This window comes from Henckelia pumila, chromosome 4 (assembly GCF_033568475.1).
Source record: "Henckelia pumila isolate YLH828 chromosome 4, ASM3356847v2, whole genome shotgun sequence".
NCBI lineage: Eukaryota > Viridiplantae > Streptophyta > Magnoliopsida > Lamiales > Gesneriaceae > Henckelia > Henckelia pumila.
This window is the reverse complement of record NC_133123.1, coordinates 30557167-30584805: the sequence shown is the minus strand read 5'-3', so window position 1 is coordinate 30584805 and position 27639 is coordinate 30557167. Positions and strand designations below refer to the sequence as shown.

General features: G+C 31.3%; 3 protein-coding genes across 3 annotated transcripts; all 3 read left to right on the top strand.

Moving 5' to 3' along the window:
* The first annotated feature begins 4077 nt into the window (after positions 1-4077).
* LOC140866689 (salicylic acid-binding protein 2-like) lies at positions 4078-7020 on the top strand. The gene is made up of 3 exons (XM_073271724.1): positions 4078-4472; positions 5079-5216; positions 6674-7020. Exons 1-3 carry the CDS (start codon positions 4110-4112, stop codon positions 6953-6955), a joined length of 783 nt encoding a protein of 260 aa, XP_073127825.1. The 5' UTR covers positions 4078-4109; the 3' UTR covers positions 6956-7020.
* A 7984-nt stretch (positions 7021-15004) lies between these two features.
* Positions 15005-17583, top strand: LOC140865123 (salicylic acid-binding protein 2-like). Its single transcript, XM_073269639.1, has 3 exons — positions 15005-15408; positions 15685-15822; positions 17089-17583. The coding sequence occupies exons 1-3, from the start codon at positions 15034-15036 to the stop codon at positions 17368-17370; spliced, it is 795 nt and encodes a 264-aa protein (XP_073125740.1). The 5' UTR covers positions 15005-15033; the 3' UTR covers positions 17371-17583.
* Positions 17584-21507: 3924 nt separating this feature from the next.
* Positions 21508-26529, top strand: LOC140863995 (salicylic acid-binding protein 2-like). Its single transcript, XM_073267850.1, has 3 exons — positions 21508-21971; positions 25486-25623; positions 25988-26529. The coding sequence occupies exons 1-3, from the start codon at positions 21600-21602 to the stop codon at positions 26267-26269; spliced, it is 792 nt and encodes a 263-aa protein (XP_073123951.1). The 5' UTR covers positions 21508-21599; the 3' UTR covers positions 26270-26529.
* Positions 26530-27639: the final 1110 nt, after the last annotated feature.

The following is a 27639-nucleotide window of genomic DNA, read 5'->3' as shown; positions in this document are numbered from 1 at the left end:
ACCAGTGTAAACACCTCAGGATTCAAGCCATTGATGAATTGATCGGCTTGAGCTTCGTCATTAACAGCGATATGTGGTGCAAACTTCAACAGGCTAGTGAATTTGGCAACATATTCTTCAATATTCAATTGTCCCTGTTGCAAACTTGCAAACTCTGCTCCTTTGTCCTTGCGGTAAGACACAGGAAAGAAACGCTGATAGAAAGCATTTCGAAATACAGACCAGGTAATAACAGTACTTTGGTTTTCCAGTGCTCTCTTCGTCGCTATCCACCAACTCTTGGCAAGGCCATGCAGTTGATGAATTATCAGTCTCACACGACGATCATCTGTATAGTCAATAGACTCAAATAACTGCTCAATATCTTCCAGCCAGTTCTCACACTCTATAGCATTCTCTGTTCCTTGCAACTTTGGTGGTTTGAATGACTAGAATCGTTTCAAAAGTTTCTCCATCGGATTACCATCACTGAACTCATCAGTAGACGTACTACCCTGTCCATGTTCAGACACTGTCACTGGGACCTGTGCAGCATTTGTTTGTTCAGGCTGATTCGTAGCCAATGTCTGCCTAACTCTCGGTGCTTGTCGGGAAGGCATATCTGATAATCAAACACATTAGTGTACAGTTCATCATATCATAACACATTTCTATTTCAGTTCCTCAATGCCTTCTCAAAATATCGAATCTGATTCAGTCCTATTATTACATGCTTCAAATAATATCAGATAACGGATAGCATGAAATTCTTAAAGCTGTAAATCAAGTCAGATAATAAACATTCTTCAAGAATACTTAAATCAGAATAAAAGACTCGATCTACCCCACTCATCTATTCTTAGTCCGAGAAACTTAACGCTTTGATACCACCTGTTGTGGGGCCTCGGGTTGCTAATCTCAAATCTTAAGGGCAATTAATGAATAAGCAATCACCAAGCATCCGAAGCTGTAACAAACAAATTTTTTTTTTTTTTTAAAATAGGCTGCGCTCGAGCGGCTTGAAAGCGCCGCTCGGGCGCGCCCTGCCCATTTCGAAGCAGAACTTTCTGCACCGGGCTGCGCTCGGGCTACTGTTTTCTGCAGCTCGAGCACGGCCCTGGGCAGATTCTTGCCCACATTTGACAGCTCCAAAACTTGGTAATTGACAGCTCCAAAACTTGTTTCCTTTAATGTAAACACAAATTTATACATCTAACAAAGTCTCAAGCAAGTATACATGCATTTTATTACATCAACCAAGTCGCTAAAGAAACGATAACGATAACGACACAAAATATCTCAAGTTTTATACATGTATTCCAAAACCAACAAGTTCTAAAGTTCCTTGCTTCTAACATTCAAAACATCATCTACAACCTGAGTCCTCACGTGCTAGACTCTCTCCCATCTATCAATGACGTCGATGATCAGCTCCTGCCCTCTCTGTTGTCATGCACACATACAAAACAAGACAACAGCCGGATAAACTCCGGTGAGATACAAATCTCAGTATAACCAACATATCGAAAGCGTTAAATAAATCATATTAACTCTATTTAAAACTCGACTCAACAAATAGAGTACTCAAACGCTTTAAATATGAATTGATTCATATAACTTCGAAGCCATCAAGATTCATAAATGATCTTGACATGGATATCCATCTAACGAATTCGTAAACGACTCGCAAATAAGGTTAACCGCAACCTTGGCTTAGAATCAATTCGATATAACATCATAGCAACTCAAATTTAAAGATCCACTACCTGAGATGGATCGACAACACCACAATCAAATCAAAACATAAACAAGTATGTGATTTTTGCGGGCCAACTCAAAGATAATCGTTCTTGAGTTTCAAAGTCCCTATTTCGCGATGTCGTCATTATACCTTCGTTTATCGAGGTTCTGAACTCTTCAAATCTGCAGATATAATCAAAATACATATATCAAACTTCATACCAATCTATCATTTCAGAAACGAGTCAAAACCATCAAGAATTCATCAATCAATCGCATTTCAAACCTCAACTCTTTCTTCGTTCGTTCAAGTCGGCGTCTCGTGTTGTTGGCCTTCCAAACTTGACTGAAACTGAACAATAAAAATACTATAACATTGATAACATCTCAATAACAACTTCAACTCAGAATTCGGCTATCAAAACAGTTCCAAAACTCGATTAAACGACGTAGCGATTCCAAATCGGTAACCGACGTAATCCCGACTTCGAAATCATTTCTCTTTTCAATATCATTCAAACTTATAGATATATTTCACAAACCAGCTGATATAACTCATTCAAATCTTCATTGAAATAGCTATAATCTACAATCATAAGCTGGAGATCATATTTGGACACAATAACATAAGCTCATCAATTCCGGTGTTGCATATTCAAACGATAGAACACCAAGCACAATTCCAAAATTTCAGAATCTGATCTTTGCCACATATCAATTTCGAAATCCATAAAACATAACATAAAACTTACACGAGATCGAAGCCCTCGTCGTAAGGATTCCAGAACACTTTTCGGAATCGAAATCGGACAACCGGAACAAAAGTTATGGCAATTCGAAAATCAAACTTTCTAAAGAAAAGAGGAAGAAAGACGGGCTCTGCTTCAAAAACTTCTGAATTCTCAATATCATGCACGTGTACATGCTGAATCACCAAAAAAATCTGATAACTTTCAATAGAAATTGCAATTTAGTCCCTAGATTCTTCAATAATTGCAATTTGATCTTCGGCCCTTATTTTAATTCAATTTCAATCCTAAATAATTTAAGAATATTAGAATTTAAATTAAAACTCTAAATATTTCCAAATTAAATTTACTCGGATTAAAATTAAATAAATTCGAATTAATTTCTAATTAATCCCGGGCCTTACATAATTAATCAGTTTTAAGCCATTTAAATACTTCCATTGAGTCAACCTCGAGTATAATCTTTAAAAAAAAAAAAAAAAAAATTCTCCCAAGCTAACTCCAAAGTCCAAACCCTGTCGAACAGGCCAAAACTATGCTTCCTCTATTGAACAATGCCTAATATTATGCATGAAACTCCTAATCCATTCCCTTAAAACGTTCCTTAAAAGACCACCTCCTCCAGCCATTTGGTCATTTTTTTTACACCAGCTCCCATCCACATTAAGTGTACTCCAATCTTCGGGTGGTGGTATCAAATACAGTAGTAGCCTATTCTCATATCTCATATTGGTCTACTCTTGGAGTTAAATACAGATTTAATATTTTCCATGAACATAACAGTAATTTCATACGATAATTTTTGGCATTCCATGTTATGAAGATTGCTAACTTATGTACCTAACAAAATGATTTGGTAGATTTAAATAAGATATCATGAATTATTGAATTCAGAGGAATAACATATGATGAACTTCATGTTAAGATAAATTGGGTCGGTCTATATATGTATTTTTAACAAACCTAAATTTCCAGTAGTTGTAAACATATTAAAAACAAGTAGTCTGAATGTTACATATATTCAGGTAGTGTTTGGAAATGTTTTGAAAAAATGAAAATTTTAATCATTTTTTTAGCATAGTCAAACACTACCTAGATCTTTTATATTTAAGTCTAAGATCCAAAGAAAATAAATCGAGCATATCATTTACTCTCATACATCCCATTTATATAGACAAGTGTGTGTTTTCACATATTCTAAGAAAGTGTTTGTGAAAGTAAATTTTAGAAAGCAATTTCTTATTTTACCCTTATTTAATGAAGTTTTAATAAAATAAAATAATTTTTTAAGAGTTAATTAGATTAATTTAATATATAAATTGATAAAAGAATAGAACATATTACATTAAATATGAAAACTAAACTATATATAATTTGGTACGGGTGAAAAAAAAAGCCTAAATAAGATCGTAAGAGTGAGGAAATATATATTATTTGATGGTTCCAATTTTGAAGTTCGACTAAGTCCAAAAAAATCTGAAGTACAAATTTGAATATTTGATTGAACATAAAGTCACATATGTTCATTTCCATCCGCGTAGCGTCTATATAAAGACATGCATCACCTCATATTCCCCAATCAAACAAAAAAACAATATATAACTTGATAACTCAAAACAAATATAATTAACGGAAGTCCCAATGCAAGGTGCACATTTTGTTCTAGTCCACGGCGCATGCCACGGTGCTTGGTGTTGGTACAAACTCAAGCCCATGCTCGAGGCGGCCGGCCACCGCGTCACGGCCCTAGACATGTCGGCCTCTGGCATCGATCCGGGAAGCCTGATGGTTGACGTCCGAACGTTCGACGACTACACGAAGCCGTTGTTGGAATTCATGGCTTCGATTCCGCCGGACGAGAAGGTGGTTTTGGTAGGACATAGCGTCGGCGGATTGAACATCGCCGCCGCGATGGACATGTACCCCGAGAAGATCGGCGTGGCCGTTTTCTTGGCTGCCTATATGCCTGATGCTAAACATGAGCCATCATATGTGCTGGATCAGGTTTATCTAATTTTTCTAATTATTTTCTATGGATAATAAGTTTTTTGGTCCAGTAATTTTATCTCTTTTGGGTTTTGCTCCATTAACTTTTTCGATATGGATTTTGGTACATTAACTTTGCGTTTTTAGTGTTTTTTGGTCCAACTGCATACGTGTCAGCTTCTGATTGGTTCATATCATCATTTTGGACTAATCAAAAGTTGACGTATGAAATTGGACCAAAAAACACTGAAAATGCAAAGTTAGTGTACCAAAACCAACATTGGAAAATTTAATGAACCAAAACCAAAATATAAATAAGTTAATGGACCAAAAAACTTATTTTTCCTATTTTGTTTGTCTATTTGCATTTTTATTTTTAAAAAAAAAAAAAAAAAAACTCAACAAGCTATATATATAATCTACCTTCACCTTCATAGTACGTACTAATGTATATATGTATCTAGACTATTCTTGATTATTTATAGTATTATGCATGGATTCAATAATTCAAATATGTTGTGGATCAACTTTTGGTGTCAATTAGATTACAAAAAATTTATTCAAAATGAAGGGAAACGAAAGGATTATATATTTTCTAACTTTTGTTTCAAAATTAATTTGAAGTACTCTGAACGAACTCCGGCGGAAGAATCGTTAGACACAGAATTCACTCCGATTGGTACCCCTCAAGAGCCTCTCACTTCATTTATGTTCGGCCCCAAATATATAAGCTTCAAACTCTATCAACTCTCTTCCCCACAGGTTAATTCTCTCTTAATTTAATTTCCCTATTCTCGTCTCGTGAAATCATGTTATAATCATCTTCTTATCATATCATTTAACGCTCCAAAGACGTGAAATCATGTTATGTCCGACACTAATGTACAAGGTAATACAATTTTATATATACCAGCTATCTATAATGCGCATGTATATATATAATAAAAATATTATGTGAAAATTTTGAGGAAGCTAGGTTAGAAATAAAGAAATATGTAAGGTGGATTTAGAAGTTATCTTTGTAATTTTTCTGCATGAGATAAGCACGTCTCATGTCTATGCTCTAGTCTCGTCTATAGTACGGTCGTGCGGGCAACTACTTTATGGTTGTAATTATTTCAATCAAGATTGTATTGTATTCTCAAAAAATAAAAATATAAAATTTTAATTAAATTGGAGGAGATAATAATGGATCCTATCAAATATGTAATTTGACATTGGTATCATATTGACGGACCAAGTTGATTAGTATAGATGTCAACTCTTTATATATATAGTAAGTATAGATAGATAGGTATGGAGTTTTATCGAAACTGAAAATTGCATTTTAATTAATTTGATAAACTTCTTCATTAGCAAAAAACAAAGAGAGTCTATATTTGTTGTTAGTGAAATACAACAAAGTTTTTCATGCCAGATACGACGTAATAATGCCCCCTTTAGCTTCTTCTCATATACCATTTTGAAAAGACTTGCATACTTTGAAATTATCATCACAATATTACAAATATTTAATTTCGTTCTCTCAATTTTAACAATTAACAATATAGTATAGATATTTATAATAATTTTTTTATTTATCAAGAATAATAAATATGAAAAATAAATTGGGTTAAAACTGAACTCGAATCTTGGGGGCGTACCCGTTAAGGTGTTGGACTGGGTCCGGGGGTCGATTTCGTTATTGAGCCCAACTCTTTAATTTGTTATATATTATGCAATCCATTTCGATTTTAGTAAATTTTACTCTTTAACTAAAAGCAGGTACTTTTGAGATGTGAATTTTCGGTTTTTAGTGAATATTGAAATTAATTTTTATCATTTTATTAATTTTTCTAGATTTGGTGAAATTAATTGAAGGTATTTAATTTTTATGTGATTTTTATTTAATCCGGTTATTTTATTAATTTTATCACATTTATGTGATAGATTATTTATTTAAAATAAATATATTTGCTAGCTAGCTACATGAATTGCATTACTCTGCTGTTAATGAAGATCTATTTTTATCATATTAAAATGCGTATTAGTGCTTAAGTTTTTGTTTAATTTTTAAGACTGATGTTTTGATTGATTAGTTTTGAAAATAAAATTTTTAAAAATTTGGGTTATCGCATTTAAAAATATATAATTTTTTTATGACTTGGGAACTTGTAATCGCTACATACTCCTGACTACGGCTCTGCCCAAAATGGAATCAATTGACACCATGTTGGCAGGATGTGGCGTTGGCAAATATGTTGGCGAGGCCAAGCTCTCTATTTCGTGAAGATTTGTCAAAGAAGAGGCCTTTCTCAGCTAAAGGGTTTGGATCTGTGAAGAGGGTTTATATTGTTGCCTCTGAGGACAAGGCCATTCCAGTAAATTTCAGCCGTTGGCAAATTGAAAATTTTGGAGTGGATGAAGTAAAACAAATTGATCGTGCAGATCACATGGCGATGATCTCCGAGCCTCAACGACTTTACGAGTCTCTCTTGGAAATAGCCGAAAAATATATCTAATTTTCCAGGAACACAACATGGTTCACGATTTTACCCTTTGCGATTATGCTCGTGGGATATTATTGCTTCAAATATATCTATACAATATAATAATTCTTTAAGAAGGTCACATAATAACTATTTTTTGTCATTTTGATAATTGTCTTCATGCTTTTTTTTCACTAAAACTAGCAATACATGAATGATAAAACTAATATTATCTAAAGATAATTACATCACTCTCTCGACATTTTCATCATGTTTTTTTAACCATCCATTTTGCTTTACTGGAGAGCAAATAATATTAATAAAAAATATATATATATAAATACAAAATATTTGTGTACATGTATCAAATGTGTTACGTGTTTTATTGTCAAAAAAATAAATGTGTTACGTGTTTTACTGCTAGTTATAAATATATAATCTTTATGTTGTGGTAATTATTTTATTTTGTCCACCACGTCACCAACTGTTGTTTGTATATTTTTTTTCCCTCCATCTTTTTGGCATTTATGCTAGTTTTTAAATAGTTGACTTTTAATGAGAGTCTAGACTATAGACTAACATATGGTACAATAGAATTTTTTTCTTCGAGATGATAGAATGGTTATAATTGAGTCGCAAAACTGAAATATCATCCTAAATTTAATATTATAACTGTGAAAACAAATTAAATTTATGATATGCTCATATAGAATCCAAGTCCATATGAAGCTCTGCGAAAATTTACAAATAAGTCATGTTCACACATTTTCGAGGTATATATGCACTAATTAAAGTGCTCTACTTCTTTGGAAAATTTAAATTTGGCAACTAGTGAGTTGAGCGTTGGAATATATTGACACCTAGCTATGATCACTTTGTTTTGAAAAATTCATAATGACTCACGAAGTTTATGTTCGTGATCATTAATCAAATTAATGTTAACTGGTGGCTATCCAGATTTTTTTTAGCTTTGGATAATATTATTATTTTTTGACGGCATCATAAGCCACTAAGTGGTACCGTTTGATTCGAGTAATATGATAAATAATACATAGATAAGTAGTATAATATAATAAATAATAATGGTTAAAATAATATTTGATTTGATTGATAGATTATAGTTTATTTGATTTGACAGATTAAATTTTATATAAAAATGATATCATTTTGTCCTTTTAACAATAAATAAAATATGAATAATATTATTTATAGAAAGATAATATACTAATTTAAATTTAATGATTTGATTGGTGTAAGAAAAATAATTAATAATTTGATTGTTGTAAAATTAATAATTAATAGATGGATAAATAATATGACGAAAAAAACGCAAAATTGGGCAAGATATATTATAATTTGGATCGGTTTGTCTAACATACACGAATTCTATCGCCTGGATTTTCAATTTAATACGTACACATCAATCTCACCTAGCAATTAGCATACTTTCATGACAATTAATGAAAACTCAAAGACAATTCTTAGATAGTGTTTGCAACCTCTAAAAATAAGTGATTATGGATATTCTCTTCATTAATTTGTGAAGAAAATCTTCATAATCATTTATTTTTAGAGGTTGTAAATACTACCTTAATAGGATAGTAATATCGATTAATGGCCGTGGGAAGAAATTACGTGTTAGTGAATGCTTTTTCCACTGTACAATTCCAATTTCCAAGTTGGCGGCTTCTTCCCATGGACGGCGATCAATCCATTACATAGATTTTTTTAAAGTCGCACCAAGTAATATTAGATTCCACCAAGTAATATTAGATTCGGATTGAATTGGAATTCAAACATGTTTGAATTTTTTTTTACTTTAGCACAAGCTCAAATTTCATCGTTGGATGGTTTTTTATTGATGTAATATAATTGCATATTTAATAAAATATATTTCGAGATTTGAATTCGAGCCGAAGTTTAATGTGTTTGAAATTTTTTTGAGCTCAAGCTCTAACTAAAATTATTATTTTATCCAATAATTTAATTTGCTTATTACTGTACTATATATAATTATATTTAATAAAATATATTTCAAATATTTATTTTCGACCATCTCGAATATTATTCATGTTAAAATATTTTGAATCGAACTCAAGGCAAATCTTGATTCGGCCCGAAATTAAGCAAAGAATATTAAAATTTTTGATATTCAAGTGACCAAATCGTACTCAAATTTGAATATATCTTTGAGCTTTAAAATTTTTGTCTTATTCGATTAGTTCAAATCTCTATTTAATCGAAACTTAAGCGCAAAATCATATATCTATTTTTTTAAATATAACTTTAACTCTTAAAGAAACCGTAGTTAAAATGATGGGGACAGAAATTTTTTTTTTTTTTTTTTACTTTAACGATCAATTCACAATTTCAGTTCAATAGTTTGCATATTTGTTCAATTTTGATACTTTTTCACTTGAATTCTGGTGTTGCTTAGACGAAAACTAAGAATTAACAAATAACATGACAAAAAATAAAAATATATAAATTACCGAAAAAAGAATGTTGTTTTTCTTAAAATAACGATAAATGCAATACATTTAAGACCAAACATATAACTTTTTCATTGGGGAAAAAATAGTTGAGTTCAACCTACTTTACGAGTATTATTTTAATTGTCAATATAATAAATCAATGATTTGTCACGTCACCTTTCCAACATTAGTTACGCTTATGTGTTAAAATATAGATCATTTGATCCATTATTTGAAAAATACCCTAAGGTTATATGTTTACATGGCTTAATAACAATATGATGATCATGTTAATTCAATATCATTCATTGTTTACTTACAAAAAAACTCAAATATTAAGGCCCGTCATTCATGAAAGAGTGGGTGCCCGTTGAGCCAACTTGTGGCTTAAGGGCTTTGATGACTCTATGTATAAACAATCTTTTGTTTAATATAATTTACACTTTTATAATGGCATTTACTTTATCTTTTATCATATTATTATGTTGTGACATACTATAAGATGTTTAGATGAAGACCTTGAATATACTATAGTGTATGTAAGATGTGGTAGCACATGGGGAAGGCTATCATGAAACACATCTTATAGTCACTGTATATTCTAAACAGTTCCTAGTCGATTGAGCCGTCCGTTAATAAGGATAAGGATCGCTCGAGATTAAGACTAGCATTTGCGATGCCGAGTACCACGTTTCATTGGTATGGAACATAGAGATGTTCAAAGCATGCAAATGGATATTCATACGATGAATGATCGAACTACCCTATCCGGACTTTCCAAGTGGTTATCACTTATCGAGTGGATAAAGTCCGCGGTTTTGGTTGTAGACCATTAGTCCTTACTACTTGAAACATCATTGAGACTCTATATGCTAGTACTGTACTTTGACTCGTTTACCGACTCCATTGGGGTTATCAGGTGTCGGGATTGGGTACAGTTACGACACATATAGGAGTCGATGCTTTGTTGTCAAGGATTCACCACATACTTGCTAGTGTGGATATCCTATGCAATCTGAGGAGATATTAGTGTGACGAATCTCTGGCCAGAGTACATGATGTGTTTTAAGAAATGGTTTCTTAGTAACACATGCGATGTCACTATTTGATCTTCAAGATGTATTGCATAGTTATCGAATCTCGAACGACTCTCGATTTACCAATGGTTGTTGATTCGATCGGGATATATGGATGAAGGGACCGTACTGTACGCTAACCAAAATCTATTGGTTCTTGCAGGCACTATCAGTGATACCTAGGGAATCATGGGGCGATGTTGCTAGGCGCTCTTACCATGATTCGATGGGCAAGTCGGAAATTGTTGTTCCGAGTCACAAGGAGTTGTGAGCCCACGGCTAGCTGTATCCCTTAACCATTGAGGGTCACACAAGTAATGGATTTTTAATCCCCGTTGAGATAGTTAAATTTAAAGTGTTAAATTTAATGAACAAAGAAGTGGGACTTCTTATTTAAGAGTAGAGGAGTAAGATTTCCTAAAATGACATAGGGATGGGCATTTTTGGAAATCACTGAATTCGGATTCAGAAAATTTATCTTGACTCTAAAAGATGCAGAAATGGTTTCTGTGCACATTGGTGAAATTGGTTTATCAATCTGAGTCACGATAAATTTTATATTAATTTCTGAACATGCGGGCTTTGCTTGTCAGGCTTGAACTTATGACTAATGGGCCCTAAGCTGTTAGCATCCCACATTATAAATAAGTTATTGCAGTACAGAAATTATATAACAGAGGTCACAAAATATTTTCGAAAACCCTAGTTTTTCCCTACTGTGGCCGCCGCCCCCTCCCTATCTGCTCGGAAAAATCCAGCTTGTGAATTTTGAATTTGCAGTCTGGTTTAACGGATCAAATTCGTTAATTCTCTTCGTAGAAACTTCTGATAGATTTTCTAGTGCAATCTATCAGAGGGATTAAACTTCTGTTCGTGGACCTGATTGAAGAATTGTTCGTCCATCAGTTCCTGGGATATACAACAAGAGCAGAGCAATCTGTTGGTGTCCATAATCTCGTTTTGAGATTTCAAGGTAAAAATTTAATTGTTATTTAATTTTTACACGCACAATTTAATCGTAAAGTTTTGACACCCCTGATATGGAATCGTTCCATATAAAAATTTTAAACTTCCGTTGCACCGGGTATCAATTCTGATTGATCTGATCACCGTTCTCCAACAATTCAACCATGATTTCATGTGACATCGCACCTTTAATTACATTAGATATAACATATCCTGAACAATATTTGTGAAAAAAATTCCACAGAAATAATAATCTACCCTCCTTTAATTCCTTTGTTTCTATCTCAATTTCTCACTCTCTCTTTAACTCACTTTATTGTCAGAGTTGAACATTCAAAGTCATGCTCATTTAATAAGCTGTTGGAAGTTGGAAAGTTGGCATTTCATTGGTGAGAATAATAGCACGCGGTTTCATGCGTTCAGACGAGAGTCTGCACCTATAAATAGGTGCCTCTTCCTTCAGAAGAGATTATCCCATCTCAAGTTTCTTTCTTCTGATCTTGAGTTCTTCATCTCCCTTATTTATTTCTATATATATTTATGAGATAGGTTTTCTCCTGTATAAGAGTGAGTATCTCTTTGGAAACATAGAGAGAGGTTGTAATTCTTCAAATATTATAGTGGAATCTTTTGGTATTGCCCGTGGTTTTTACCCTAATATTTTTTAGGGGTTTTCCACGTAAATCTTGGTGTCTATTTATTCTTCAATTTCCATAGTTTCTATCTCGTAATGCCGCACCTGGGACCAACATTTATGAATTTATCTATTTTAAAACAATACATATTTGTATACTCAATGATTTTGATGCGTGAAAATGACTCACATTTAAATCAATAATAATTTACAATGTTAAAAAAATAATTCAATCCAAATTATATGAATACAAATTAAAAATAAGATTATTTAACATAAGTGGAGGGTAAAACTGTAATTCGTCCCTCAATCATTATTTCAATCCCAAAATTAATAACTCATAGTAAACATGTTATTGTTTATCCATCATTATTACACATTCTTCAAAATTATGTTAATAGTCCTAATATGATTTATCCACATGTAATCTCTTCTCACTAAGTAAACGTAACCTAAAGGTAGGATCTCATTAACTCGGAAAAAATAAACAGGTACATACAACTTTGTTTTTTTATTCATCAATTTTCCAAAAAGACCACTTAATTATCCTTTTTTAAAAAAATTAATATTATGTCAAAAAAAATTATCGCTATTAATTATCAACGGCCAATACAAATCACGTTGCTAATTTGTGTAATTGTGTTGACCTTCTATTCCTATTGCAATCGTTTTAGACATCGTCACTCTAAACTGTGAACCGTGGAGTAGAAGATTATTCAACTCTTCGTGATATGGTCAAATTATAACAATTGGATCTATCATCGTTTACATCAAGAGCGTTTGCTGAACCGATGGAAAATCTACTAGAGCGGTCTGAGAACGCTCTTAAAGACATATATAGCCGTTGCTATAGTTTTTATTTTTGTAGTGCATATAAGGATCTCACGTGATCTAATGATATTGAAATAAAGAGAAAAATATTATCGATGTAACATATACTAACTCGGAATAAAATTATCACATTAAAAGATAACGATAATATAACTCTTTTTTTTTTTTTTGACAGCTGAAGTATAACTCGTTTTTGGTTGGTAGTAATTATTAGAGTTCATTTATTTTTTCTATATAAAACTATGAATAATTATATTAAAATATATTTGTGATTATTTTGTTATAATTAATAATTAATTTGGATAGATTATAATTCTTATAAATATAATGATGTGATTATATCTTACTATATTATTGTAGTAAATAATATTTAATTAACCAACTTTTAATTAAATGGTGAAACTTGAGATGAAATTATTATTATATCCTAACTTAATTCCTAATAAAACCAAAATTATTAGAAAATTTAGTCATTTTAAATGATCACCTCTTTTTTTAGCCATTAGATTTTTATCTTATTTATTAAAATGACACTCGTCATCTTCGTTTGTATTTTAAAATTTTTAGATTAGATAATTATTACTTATAAAACTTTGAATATATATGATCTAATTCATCACGTGAGTTATAAAAATAATATAAAAATTTTATGTATATGAACGTATCGCATGCAATGAACGTTAGTATTTTATTGCGTAGAGATGCCGTGCGAATTTCTGAATTTTAAAAAGTGGGCGAGATTTTTTTTAAAGATTTTAATCGATGTCACAAAATCAGCAGAATTCTTTTATATAATTATATTATATTCTTGTATGTATAAATACTGATGTGAATATTTTTGCTGTAATCGTTTTAGGTAAGTGCACATTTCTTAATTATGAAAAGTGGGCGAGAATATCTTTGTAAATTTCACGAAATTGGATCGATAAAAAGTCTCAAGCTTTCGATTTATCGAGTACGTAATACCCACGTGGAATCAAGTCTATTTTTTAAATTATTTTCTTACAAGAAAGTCAAACCCAAATTCTTCAGTAACGCTGTTTTCATCGCCCACGTTTGCATATTTCTATTCTATATAATAATCATTTAATCCCTATATTTTCTTTTTTTTTTTGAAATTTCATTTTCACACGAGTCTATTATTGGTCTATTCTTTTATTAAAACCAGCGACGGAGCATACACGTTGCATATATAAAATATTATATACAAATATAATATATTGTATAAAGAATAATTTGTTAATTTTAATTTTCTTGTTATTTTTTTTTCAAATAAAAAAAAAAATTAATCGTGAATGAAATTCGGCTTTAAATTGATGGAAAGAGATATGATAAAAGAATAGATTATGCGAACAGTTGAGAGGAAGTGTGAGATAAGTGAGTTTGAGGGAGAGTGTAGGTGTACAAAAGTAAAAAATTGGAGAAAACGGACTATGACACCAAAAACAGTTAGAATAGGCTACACACACTTATAAAATAGTAAAGGGGAGAGTGTAGGGGTACAAAAGTAAAAATTTGGAGAAAACAGATCATAACACCAAAAACAGTTAGAATAGGCTACCGCACACTTAATAAAATAGTAAAGATTAAGGATGGGTTTTCAATATATCATATCAAAAATATCGGTATGAAAAAAATTCATACTTGTAACGATACTAAAATTCTAAAATTTTGATTTAGAAAAAAACCATATTGATACGGTATATATATCGAAAAAAAATTATGTATACCGAAAAAATGTTTATATATCGAAAAAATTTGAGTACGATATCTCGTATCCCGAAAATTCAATATTTTAGTGCGATATACCAACCCTAATTAGAATTTATCTTTTAAGTTCATTTCGCCAAGAGCCTAACCACTTTTTAGACCCATTGTTGTATCTGTTTCCCGAGGAATAAGATCCCACTCACATTGTCTGAGAATGTATCTAATAATATATATTTATGAAAACATATGAAACGTGGTTAATTAACATTTAACCCACGTGTGAAAACAAACTTTCACATTTAGATACAGTGGTAAGATGATTATATCTTTCTGCGTACGAGCGTCTATATAAAGGCATGCACCAACACAGATTCCCCAAGCAAACAAAAAACTCAAAATCAAATTAAGCAAAAATATATAATGGAAGTCACAATTAGGCGAAGGGCACATATTGTTCTAGTCCACGGCGTATGCCACGGCGCTTGGTGTTGGTACAAACTCAAGCCGCTGCTCGAGGCTTATGGCCACAATGTCACGGCCCTAGACATGTCGGCCTCTGGCGCCGACCCTAGACGCCTGGACGACGTCCGAACACTCGACGACTATACAACTCCCTTGTTGGAATTCATGGCTTCGATCCCGCGAGACGAGAAGGTGGTCTTAGTCGGACATAGCCTCGGTGGATTGAACATTGCCGTTGCGATGGACAAGTACCCCCACAAGATTAGCGTGGCTGTTTTCTTGGCAGCCTCCATGCCTGGTACTAAACAGGTGCCTTCCTATGTGCTTGACCAGGTAATTCTTATAACAACTTCAAAAAACAAATTCACACTGACGTTGCAGTATTGATTTTATTATTATCATTTTTCGATATCACATCAAAAAAAAAACAGTTCTAAATCGAAATGAGCATAAACTAGTGGACTGATAAACTGTACTTGACCAAAAATATATGTATATACAACAAACCGACACATGTTGCTGATTAATTACATTTGTCCAACTAAATAATAATAATCATTTTGATCATTCTTCTTATATTTAGTACAATTTTGTTTTGAAAATTTGAAGTATTGCGAGCAAACTCCAGCAGAAGAATGGTTAGATACAAAATTCTCGCCAATTGGTAGTCCTGAAGATCCTCTAACAGCCATATCGTTCGGCCCCAAATTTATCAGCCTCAAACTCTATCAATTATGCTCCCCACAGGTTATCTCTTCTCATATTCTTGTTGTTTATAATGTATGTTCAGCTTTTTCGGTTCCATGAAAATTTTCAAATTTTGTTAATTTCCTTTTTCTTATAACATGAAATTATGAATCGCACATTGGTTATTTGATGATATAATTGAACTATTTGTGATTGCAATATGTTAACCGTTAAAAAAAAAAATTACCAGTCACACCATGTGTTGCATTCATACATATCAAAACGGACTAGTAGTGTGGTTCAACCCTCTATTTTGGAGTATCAAGAAATTACCAATTCAGTCCATTTAGCTATTTTATGAGTGGAACGGGTCGTCCCATCATTTTGGCAGGACGTGCTATTATTAACTCAATTCACTTATTTTATGTGATGATTAGTGGACTTATCTTGTTTTGACATCTTCAATTATATTGACATTTATTGGGTTAATAAATAAATCATGTCAAAATTAATATTCTATTATTATTCATTCAATAAATCATATTACAAATCATTTTGTCAAGCAAGATATCATGACTTTTTAATGCCCTTCGCCTCTTTTCATTCCATACAAAGCATTGTAGAATGACTACCTTTTTTTCACAATGGGAAGTCCACATATTATAGCCGCTACTCTCCATGAGTGTAATGAGTAAATTTTCGAATTGAAGGCAATCGTTTGCAAATCAATTGATCCACATAAATTATGTGTGATAAATTAAACTATATATTTTGATATTGCATCAAGATTGTCGATTGTCGGTGGAAAACCAAAAATATTAGTTCAAGTCAAGTACAAATTATTATTATTATTATTATTATTATTATTATTATTATTATTATTATTATTATATATATATATATATATCCAACCTAATAAAACCCTACGTCTGACTGTTCAAACAGTTAAAGTCTAATAAAAAAATATTTAACCTAATGAAACCCTATTGGTAGTCACGCTGCTTATATTTAGGTAACCAATATGTTCATATTATTTAATAACGTACAAATTGAAAATGCTTAATGCTTAATTATTTTCATTTTTCTTATTATCTATGAACAAGTTATATAAATTTGTATACTTAAAACTGAAATTTCATATTTACATACATACATTCATATAAATCATAAGTTTTTTTTTATCACATATTCATTATTTTTTATTTTTAATTAAAAAAACAATAAAATAAAAATAATTGATTGAGTTAACCCAAAACCAAATCGATTTGGATTGCCAGCTAATTTTAACTAAAATTGGATCAATTCATGACTCGATATAATTGGCAGGATGTGGCGTTAGCAAATATGTTGCTTAGGCCAGGCTCGTTGTTTCTAGAAGATTTGTCAAAAAGGGACCCTTTCTCAAATGAAGGGTTTGGATCTGTGAAGAGGGCGTACGTTGTGTGCCCCGAGGACAAGGCTATTTCCGTAAATTTTCAACGCTGGCAAATTGAAAAGTTTGGAGTTGACGAAGTAAAAGAAATTGCGAGCGCAGATCACATGGCAATGCTCTCCAAGCCTCAACAACTTTGTCAGTGTCTACTGGAGTTAGCAAAAAATTATGTTTAGGTGGTGAAAATAAAACGAACTTGCCTTGAAAACTATTAACCATGATAAATAAGTTCATAAATTTTGATAATATATAATTTTAGTTACCATAGTTTTTATAGTTCTAATTTGGATTAAAAGTAGGGAAAACTGTAAATTTGGTCTAGTATGTTTGTCACTTTGCAATTTTGGTCATCTATTTTTTTATATTTCAATTTTAGTCTTGCATGTTCCGATTTTTGGCAATTTCGATCCTTTTTACTCGAAAATGTTTACGTGGCACTGTACACGTCAGCTCCACGTCAGCGTTGAATTGGTGTCACGTCAGCGCCATGTCAGAAAAAGAACTAAAATTGCCAAAAAATAAAGATAGCGGACTAAAAATGAAATCTGAAAATATAAAGGACTGAAATCGTAAAGTGACAAATATACAGGACCAAATAAACCATTTTTCCTTAAAAGTATTTTACATCGTTTATTTATTTTTAGTTTTTTCAAATCTGATTGTTGCAAAAGATGTTACGAATGAAGTATTAAAAATTTTGGCATTTTACCTTGTGTTTTAATTTTTAGGCAATTTATTTTAAAACCATATTTTTATTATTGTGAATTAAGATTTTTTTATAATTCTTTTTTATTAAAATCATGTATATGCCAATATCGTAATAGTTATTATTTTTTATCGATAATATTTATTATTTTATGTGCACGTATCAATTACTATATCGATATTTTTATAATATTTTAAATTTTTTTTTTCAAAACATTATTTTGGCACACTAATTTATTATATAAAATTAAATATTTCGTAGAAGCTTGTTCCGGAACCCGACCAGGAATTTATTGGAGTACCTTCTCTTGGAGTATCACACCATGTGAACAATGAACTGTGGATCTATCGAACTCCTGTCAACTCTAGGTTAATTACATAAATTATTCTATAAAATTTCGGAAGTTATTAAAAAAAATTGTCATAATATAATATGCGAAAAAAAAAAGATCAATTATATCTCCATGTAGGGGTGATCAAGTTTTTTCAAAAACCGCCCGAACCGTCCCAAACCGTTGTATCTCATTTTTTTAAAATAACCGCGATTTTAAAAAAAACAAAGAACCGAAAGGTTATAATATTTTGGTAAAACCGAACCGCCCCGAACCATGGTATATAATTTTATTTATTTAAGGTTTTACTTAGCGTGAGGATTGAGAAATATATTGCAAATATTTTATATTTACTAGAATTAAACATATAGCAATCATTCTTTGCACACGAAAAACAATAGGTAAAATTTCTTAAATTTATTGTTATTAGACAATAGGCATTATTGTTTTACTTTAATTATGCTTATATTTTTATTACTTATACAGTTGAAGGTTTTGATTCTTTTCTTTAGTAGATGAAGGAGTTTTAGAGCAAGATCATATGTCTAGTGATTAAAGTTTGAAAGTGACAAATGGTTGAGATGTTTAGAACTAAATTTGTATTTCTGTTTTAAAGAAATACTATGTTTAGTGTTCATTTGTTATGGTTGCATGGTTAAATAAAAAGACTATATGAAGGGTTCGAGACTTAATAAAAAAACCGCAAACCGACCGCAACCGCAAAAAATCGCCAAAACAATTTTACATATAAAACCGCAAGAAAAAAAAATATAACCGAACCGCAATTGGCAATTTGGTTTTAATTTCTTCTAAAAAAACCGCCAAACCGCACCGTGATCACCCCTATCTCCATGTTATCAAATCTTCGGTAAATTAAACGCTCTCTCTCCCATATGTGTTTTCAAAAATAGATGAGTATTCAAGATTTAAAAATACATAAAATTAATATTCATGAGATCATAATTTTAACAATCTCGTAATTTCACAAATGTAAAATATATAATGAACCTGTTTTTCATTTATAAAACGCTAGCTATTTTCTTCGCGCGTACCTTTGCCTAATTATTTTATTGGTCAAATTAGTTATTAATGATTATGACGCTGGAAGTTTTTTTTTTTTAAATAATAATAATATTAGTGATCTATTATTGGTCCTTTCCAATTATGAATGATTAATGACGCTGGAAATTCTTTTTTTAAAAAAATAATATTAGTGACCTATTATTGGTCCTTTGCTTGAATTCGGATTGAAATTAACTAAAGTTCATTTCAATAATATATAGCAAAAATAGTACTACAGCTAGTTACTAGTGCTAGAAGCCTAGAACCCAAGTATAGCCATTGGTGGCGTAGATGGCAATCATGCATGTTCATATTGGTAAAGAACATCTTATTTTAAAGGTAATATCCAAAATCATGAATTTAAAATATTTTAATATATATATGAAAATGATTAATATTATAGGATTGATGTGATAAATCATTAAAACATTATATCTACCGTTAAAGTGATATTCTTAGATAGCATATTCTCATTCAAACAAAATCAAATAACTAAACTCAAAACCAATGGAAGTCAAAAGGCAAAGAGCACGTATTGTTCGAGACTTCGAGTCAACGGTACTTGGTGTTGAATGTGATACAAACTTAAACCTCTAATCGAGGCTATCGACCATCATCTTGATGGCCCTGGAAGGCTGGAACTATCGATCGGCCCTCCGGCATCGATTAGAAAAGCTTGAGCATCATCTAAATACACTCCAACCACACCACACTCGGGGCCAAACCTCCTATGAGATTAGAGAATCAGCTGCCTCAGGGTCCGACTTAGATAGGTATCCATTTTTTTATTATTATTTTTTTTTTTTTTTTTTTGCTAATTATATATGTATTGTCGGTAGTCCATGAAGTAAAAAATATCCAAACAAAAAATAATTACATATGCTTTTAAAAAAGCACAATCCAATACCCATTTAATTTTTAAAACACTTATTTTCTAAGAAAGCTCAATATGTTGAATATTGTCCCACGTTGGTATGATAGAGTACTGAGAGCCCTTAATATAGACAAGGGCAATCCTCACCTCTTGAGCTAGCTTTTGAGGTGAGTTAGGTTCTAATCTCATTTCTAACATGGTATCAGAGCCCAAACCCTCCGTGTGTGTTGGACCGCCCATAATTGGGCTGCTTATAGTTAGGTCACCCATTAATATTTTCACGCTCCAGATGTTTATTCCTGGGCGTGTGGGGGATAGCCCTTAATATAGATAAGGGCAATCCTCACCTCTTGACCTAGTTTTTGAGGTGAGTTTTAGGTCCTAGTCTCATTTCTAACACAATATACATTGGCTTTACGAAAAGCTAAATCGAATACAAACATTTATTTTTTATACCCAAATCAGTACAAAGTTAATTTTTAAAAACTTCTTTTTTTTTCATTTTAACCCTTGATTTTTAAACCCTTCAACATGATATTTTTTTTTCACTTGCACTGCTTGAACACAAATTCACGACACAACTCACAAGCTTGGTTCAAAGTCAAGTTGATGATATTAACAAATATTTTAGTTAAAGACTAGAAGTCAAGAAGTAGCAGAACAAAAGGAAAAACATTAATTAGAGTTGGTGATTGAAAAATGTCATCATTCCCCGTTATTAACTTCAACAAAAGAACACATTTTTATTATTCGCTTCAGGCTCATTCGAACACATTACGAGTCTGAAATGGATTCGATCCCACGCGACAAGATATGAAGACTAATATACAAGAGAATGAACAAAGTCAAGGAAGCCGATGGCCCCCCGGGCTCCCTCCCTGTTTGCCTAATCTATTTTATCATGACCCACGGAAATTGCATCTTCTTCTTTCTAATAAATCGAGTCAATTATTGGTCATTTGCTTGAATTCGAATTTAAACTTCATCATTTAAGTTGATTTAATAATAGAAATAAATAGGTCGATAACTTATAGCTCATTTAACACAATCTCAAGTTTGGAACTAAATATGTCATGTTCAAGATTCAACGATAGCAATCTCTCCCAACTCAAAATAATAATAATATTAACAAAAGTAAGTTTTGTGCGTGACCGTCTCACGGATTTTTATCTTTGAAAATGGTCAATCTTATGCATTTTTACAATTAAAAGTAAGATTTTTGACATAAAAAATAATAATTTTTCATGTGTATGATCCAAATAATATATTTGTCCCTCAAAATTAAATTAATTCGCGAAAATCTAACATTCATACATCCTTTTCCCCCTATGTACGACGTACGTAGGTCTTAGCCTCTCTATAAAGACATGCACCATATCCCATTTTCCCCACTCAACAAATTAAAATCAAAATAATCTAAAAACCATTTATAATGGAAGTCTCGAGGCAAAGGGCGCTCATTGTTCTAGTTCACGGCGCATGCCACGGTGCTTGGTGTTGGTACAAACTCAAGCCCCTACTCGAGGCCTCCGGCCACCATGTCACGGTCCTAGACCTGTCTGCCTCGGGCATCGACCGGAAAAGCTTGAACGATGTCCGAACACTTGCCGACTACACGGCGCCTTTGTTGGAGGTCTTGGATTCGATCCCGCCACACGAGAAGGTGGTTTTAGTCGGACATAGCCTCGGCGGATTGAACTTAGGCCTTGCAATGGACAAGTACCCTCACAAGATCGGTGTGGCTGTTTTCTTGGCTGCCTTCATGCCTGATACTAAACATGGTCCATCCTATGTGCTCGATCAGGTATTTTTTTTTTTATAAAATGTTACGTTTAATTTTCATTAGATTGATAATTTTTTTATAATTTCAAAAATAACGTATATCTTCCCCTATATATATATTTCCTTATATAAAGAGAATCTTTTCCTACATCATCTTTTGTTTTACCAAAATTGATCTTTCTCTATTTTTTTAAAATTTCAATATTTTAAATCGCATTTTAGTATCTCGATAATTTTTATATCACATTAATAAAAAATAATGTACAAGCACGCATCACATGCACCAATACACTTATATATTTATATCTTATTTGAAAAGAATACACGTACAAAGGCCGATCTACAAGTTGAATTTGTTGTATGCTTAATTGTGTTCCTTGTTTTAATTTGGGAAAATAAGTTTTTTAGTCCATTAATTTATCTATGTTTTGGTTTTGCTCCATTAACTTTTCCAATGTGGGTTTTGGTATACTAACTTTGCATTTTCAGTGTTTTTTGGTTCAACTGCATACGTGTCAACTTCTAATTGGTCCAAAATGATGACGTGGACCAATCAGAAGCTGATACGTATGCAGTTGGATAAAAAAACACTAAAAATGCAAAGTTAATGTACCAAAACCAAATCATAAAAGTTAATGGACCAAAACCCAAAGGAGGTAAAGTTACTGGACAAAAAAACTTATTTTTCCTTTTAATTTTTAATGGTGCAAAATACACAAGCGGTCCCCGATGATATTATACTTAGGCCCCGTTTGGAATGAGAAGCCAGGCCAAAAAAGCACTTTTTTAAAATTAAAAAAAAAGTGCTTTTTCAGCTGATAAGGTGTTTGGATGAGTAAAAAAGTGCTTAAAAAAGCACTTTTTTAAGTCAAAAAAAGGCTTTTCAGAAGCCAAAATTTATAGCTTAAAAAAACACTTATTTTAAAAAATGACTACAGAATTCAAACGGGCTCTTAGTGGATTTTTCTTTTTCAGCAATCACTCCACCAGATATTATCTATGGTACGAGATTTGACATTTTTAATGCACGAGTTTTTTTATCAAATGTATTAAATTGTACAAAATATCACATGATCTAACATAATGTAGGATATAGGCGATTTCAATTCTAATTTAGGGAAAATTTGTAGATTAAATTGAAATTTTCGAAAGGAAGTTTGAATAATTTTACTGATACAATTATTTCACGCGCATCTTGTTTATAGGCAATAAAGATTTTTTTTTATAATAAATTGTATTTGACTTATGTATGCTTTATTTTAATAAAAAATTATGAAACTTCAATTATCGCTTAGTCTAATAATTTTATAAAACTTCAATTAAGATATTAGACTGAGGCTCAGTTTGGTTTGGATGATAAGATAAATATTATCTTATTATATTATTAAAGTAGAGACTCTCTAATTAACAAACTTTCAATTAATTGGTGAAGCTTGATTTGAAATTACCATTATCTCCTAACTTAATTTTCAATAAAACCATAATTATTGGGCAAAATAGTCATTTTATACAGTTTCCTCTTTTCTAGCCATTAAAAACTCATTTTATGCCCTTTGATATTATTTTATTTACAGATATGACATTCACTTTATAAGGTATATTTTTTTTTGTGAATATTTGTTTAGGAAAATATTATATTTTTATTATTTTTTTAATTTTACAATTTATTATTTATTGTTTTATTATTTTTTAATTTTACAATTTATTATTTATTGTTTTTTTTTTAAAAACGAAATGTACGAGCACACAAAGCGTGCAACAGAATATTAGTAGATAAGTAATGTAATATAATAAAAAATAAATAAAAAATGATAGTGAATATAGTAATTGATTTGATTGATAGATTATAGTTTATTTGATTTGATTGTTTGAATTTTATATAAAAATACAAAATTACCATTTTACCTTTTTAATAATAAATAAAATATGAATAATATTATTTATAAGGGATAATATAGTAATTTAAATTCGATGATTTGATTAATGTAAGATAAATAATTAATGATTTGATTGATATAAAATGAATAATTAATAGAAGGATAAATAATATGACGAAAATAACGTAGGATTAGATAAGATAAAATATACATTGATTAATAATAATCCTACAAACGGAGCCAGCGATAATTGAAGTTTCATAAAATTTTATTAAAATAAAGTATGCATAAGTCAAATACACTTATTATAAAATATCGTGCACGATTTTCATGAGGATCATTACTTAATAAATGTCACTATTAGTTTCGTTCAGATCTTCACCCTCTTATTGACCAATACATATTATACTAAGGGAGTGTTTGTAATAGATTGTACTTTTGTAGAAATATTAATTTATAGATTATAAAAAAGTTATGAAAAATCAAAAGTTGGTAGTGTTTGAAAACATATGTGAAAATCTAAAAATCAAAGTTGGGTAGTGTTTGATAAATAAGTGATTAAAGTGATTTTAACAATGACCTTCTTATTAGAATCACTTTTGGAGAATCATAATCACCACATGACTAGCTTTTGGATTTCAATTAAGTTAAGCATAAGCTAACACATAATCTAGATTTAAGAAACATTCAAAAATAATTTTTTTAAGCTAAAAGCTAATAATCACTTTTTTTAGTGATTGCAAATACTCTCTAAGTATTCGATGTACTGATATATCTGGAAAAAAAATCAAATACTTTGTGAGGTTTTGTTGTTAAAATGGGTTCATTTCAACCTACCTTTATACACATTACCAATGATAGATCTAAGGATCATCATTTATCAATACATGCGGGGTCCATTAAAAAATAATGGACCCCACATTTATTGATAAATGTCAGCCGTTAGATGTGTGTTAAGGCATTGTCTATATAGGGAGGATCTAACTTTCGTGATAATTTATTTAAAATTTGAATAATTTATTTGTAAATAATCTATGATACATTTAAAATTGTAACAATTTTGCACATTTTCCGCACCTTGCTGCGCTTGCACCAATAATGAAAACCAACAAATAAAATAAATAAATAAATAAAATAAAATATTTTTTCTCACATATCAAGCATATGGCATAGTCCAGTTAAAAATTTGTCACTTTTCAAGTACTACATCCCATCTACATCTACTGATTCATCAATTAAATTAGTGGGCCTCCCATATTTTAAAATTTTGTACGGGGTCCCTACATTTATGGCTTACCGACAAACGTTCGAATAGTCTCACATGTACGTGGTACCATCTTAATTGGGTGAAACAAATTTAATTTATGTCATGTCTTGTAGCTCATTTACCATTAATTTTCGGGTTTGGGATACGGTTTCGTGTTGTTTCGGGAACACTTCCCTTTCTCAAAAATGAATTATTGCACGATGATAGAGTTATTTGAAATATATGAACTGAACCATTGTGAATTTATACAACTTTCGCGCAAGTAGCAAACTATTAAAAAAATAATAATCAATGCGTGTTCTTGTTTTTTTAATCGATGCGTGTTCTTGTTTTTTTAATCATAACTTTTTTTTTTTTTTTGTACTTTTGTTTTATAATAATTTAATTTGAAGTATTGTGAGGGAACTCCGGCAGAAGAATGGCTAGACACAGAACTCTTACCCATTGGTACCCCCGAAGATCCTCTAACATCAATGTTGTTCGGCCCCAAATTTGTCAGCCTCAAGCTCTATCACTTGTGTTCTCCGCAGGTTCTCTTTCAATTCCCTTTCCTTGTCTATTATCTTACATGTCCTTTTGGTTTCAAAAGATTTTCCATTTTGTCGATATTTTTTGTAAGAAAAAATATTTTTTTTGATCCATTTGATTTTGGTTTATTAACTTCTCAAAGTTTGGTTTTAAGACACTGATTTTTTATTTTTGGTTATTTTGATCTAATTACTGACGTGGCAGCTTGACATGTCAACATAGCATTTTCTGGTGTCACGTCATTCGTTGGAACCGAAAATTAAAAGTTATTATACCAAAACCAAAATTTTGAAAAGTTAATGAACAAAAAAAAATATCACTCCGTGCATCAGTCATCGGATGTATGTATCTCATCTTGTTTCGCAGGACGTGGCGCTAGCAAACGCGTTGCTGAGGCCAAGCTCTTTGTTTCGCGAAGACTTGTGGAAGAAGAGCCCTTTCTCAAATGAAGGGTTTGGATCTGTGAAGAAGGTCTACGTTGTGTGCACTCAGGATAAGGCTATTCCCGTAAATTTCCAGCGTTGGCTAATCGAAAACTCTGCAGTGGATGAAGTGAAAGAAATTGAAAATGCAGATCACATGTCAATGCTCTCCACTCCTCCAGAACTTTGCCAGTGTCTCTTGGAGATTGCAAAAGAGTACGCTTAGTCTCCGAAAATATGGTTTGACTATCTTGACCTTTTCGATTTATGCACGTGGGATTTCATCGCGTCGAATAATGTATGATTATAACTTTTTACTAATATTTCACCAACATGATGCACAAGTTGATATTTTATGTAATTATGTAGTGACATGATTAGTATATTTTACCCCGTCGAGGGGAAGGCAATTCGAGCCCTTGATTACGGATTAATTATGGCCAACCTAAAATTAGGTTCGAGTTATGGTCTTATGGAGACGGTTGTACGAGCAAAACGTGAGCATTAATTAGTTTTTATTTATTTTTATATAGTTTTTAAAATTATATACTTTTATCTAGAAGAAGTGTTTGAAAATTAAATTAAATGAAAAATGAGACGAAATGGGCTGGTTTATATGGGCCGGATATGTACATAATCCAGATTTGGTTCCAGATATCTTCTTGGGCTTTCTCATGATACCATGGGCTACGCGTTTCAAGGGGGTCGAGCCTTAGTGGGTTATCCGTTATGGATTTGATATGTTTTCAGCTTTCCATTGATCTTGAAATCAATTTTGTTCTTTACGGACATCGTAGCAAAAATATTAATCCAATGTAATAAGGATATTATTGGAATTATAAAAAAATCATTAGAAATCATATTTTTAAATTCAATCATATCTTATCTATAATTTAAAATTATTAGACTATATCACTTTTAATTAAAAAAATATACAAAAATAATTTATTTTGAAAATAATGACATATAATTCACCTCTTTTGGATAAAAGGTAAAATAGTCATGATATTTTTACTATAAGCTGGTCATAGTAAAAATAAATTTGCTCCTTTTTTATTTTGATAATTTGATCATCTTAATGAGGTATTCTAACTATAAGTACGAAATCCATGCAAATATTTATAAAAGATATATTAATTGCTTGCCAAACGACACTTGTATATATAAAAAGGTAACATGAGTTCCATCCTCCAAATAAGAAAATTGATATTGATCCAGTCAAAGGCAGAAAGGATAAGATTATCACAAGTTGACCGAGGATTAGAACCAAACAATATGTGTTTACACGTTGCTTTACATAACTTAGGGAACAATTCGATATTCAATTATTGAATTTTCTAATTAATCATATAACCCTCTAAATTTAATGTCTTAATCACGATCATTTGTACACGTAAGCCTTTCAAAAGTCAATTATTATATTTAAATATTTTTTTATACAGGTGTATATTATACATATCGGATCATGACACATACGATGCATTATATAGAAAAATGGAGAAAAAATGTGGTATAGATAATTGGATGGCTATAATGTGTTTCATGAATTAAAAACAAAAACAATCGGACACACAAACTGAATGTGGAAGCCAAATC

Coding starts and splice junctions, on each gene's coding strand:
- LOC140865123 (XM_073269639.1), top strand. CDS start 15,034: ATGGAAGTCACAATTAGGCGAAGGGCACATATTGTTCTAGTCCACGGC. Junction 15,409..15,684: donor CTTCCTATGTGCTTGACCAG/GTAATTCTTATA, acceptor GAAAATTTGAAG/TATTGCGAGCAAACTCCAGC. Junction 15,823..17,088: donor ATCAATTATGCTCCCCACAG/GTTATCTCTTCT, acceptor TATAATTGGCAG/GATGTGGCGTTAGCAAATAT.
- LOC140863995 (XM_073267850.1), top strand. CDS start 21,600: ATGGAAGTCTCGAGGCAAAGGGCGCTCATTGTTCTAGTTCACGGCGCA. Junction 21,972..25,485: donor CATCCTATGTGCTCGATCAG/GTATTTTTTTTT, acceptor TTTAATTTGAAG/TATTGTGAGGGAACTCCGGC. Junction 25,624..25,987: donor ATCACTTGTGTTCTCCGCAG/GTTCTCTTTCAA, acceptor CTTGTTTCGCAG/GACGTGGCGCTAGCAAACGC.
- LOC140866689 (XM_073271724.1), top strand. CDS start 4,110: ATGCAAGGTGCACATTTTGTTCTAGTCCACGGCGCATGCCACGGTGCT. Junction 4,473..5,078: donor CATCATATGTGCTGGATCAG/GTTTATCTAATT, acceptor ATTAATTTGAAG/TACTCTGAACGAACTCCGGC. Junction 5,217..6,673: donor ATCAACTCTCTTCCCCACAG/GTTAATTCTCTC, acceptor CCATGTTGGCAG/GATGTGGCGTTGGCAAATAT.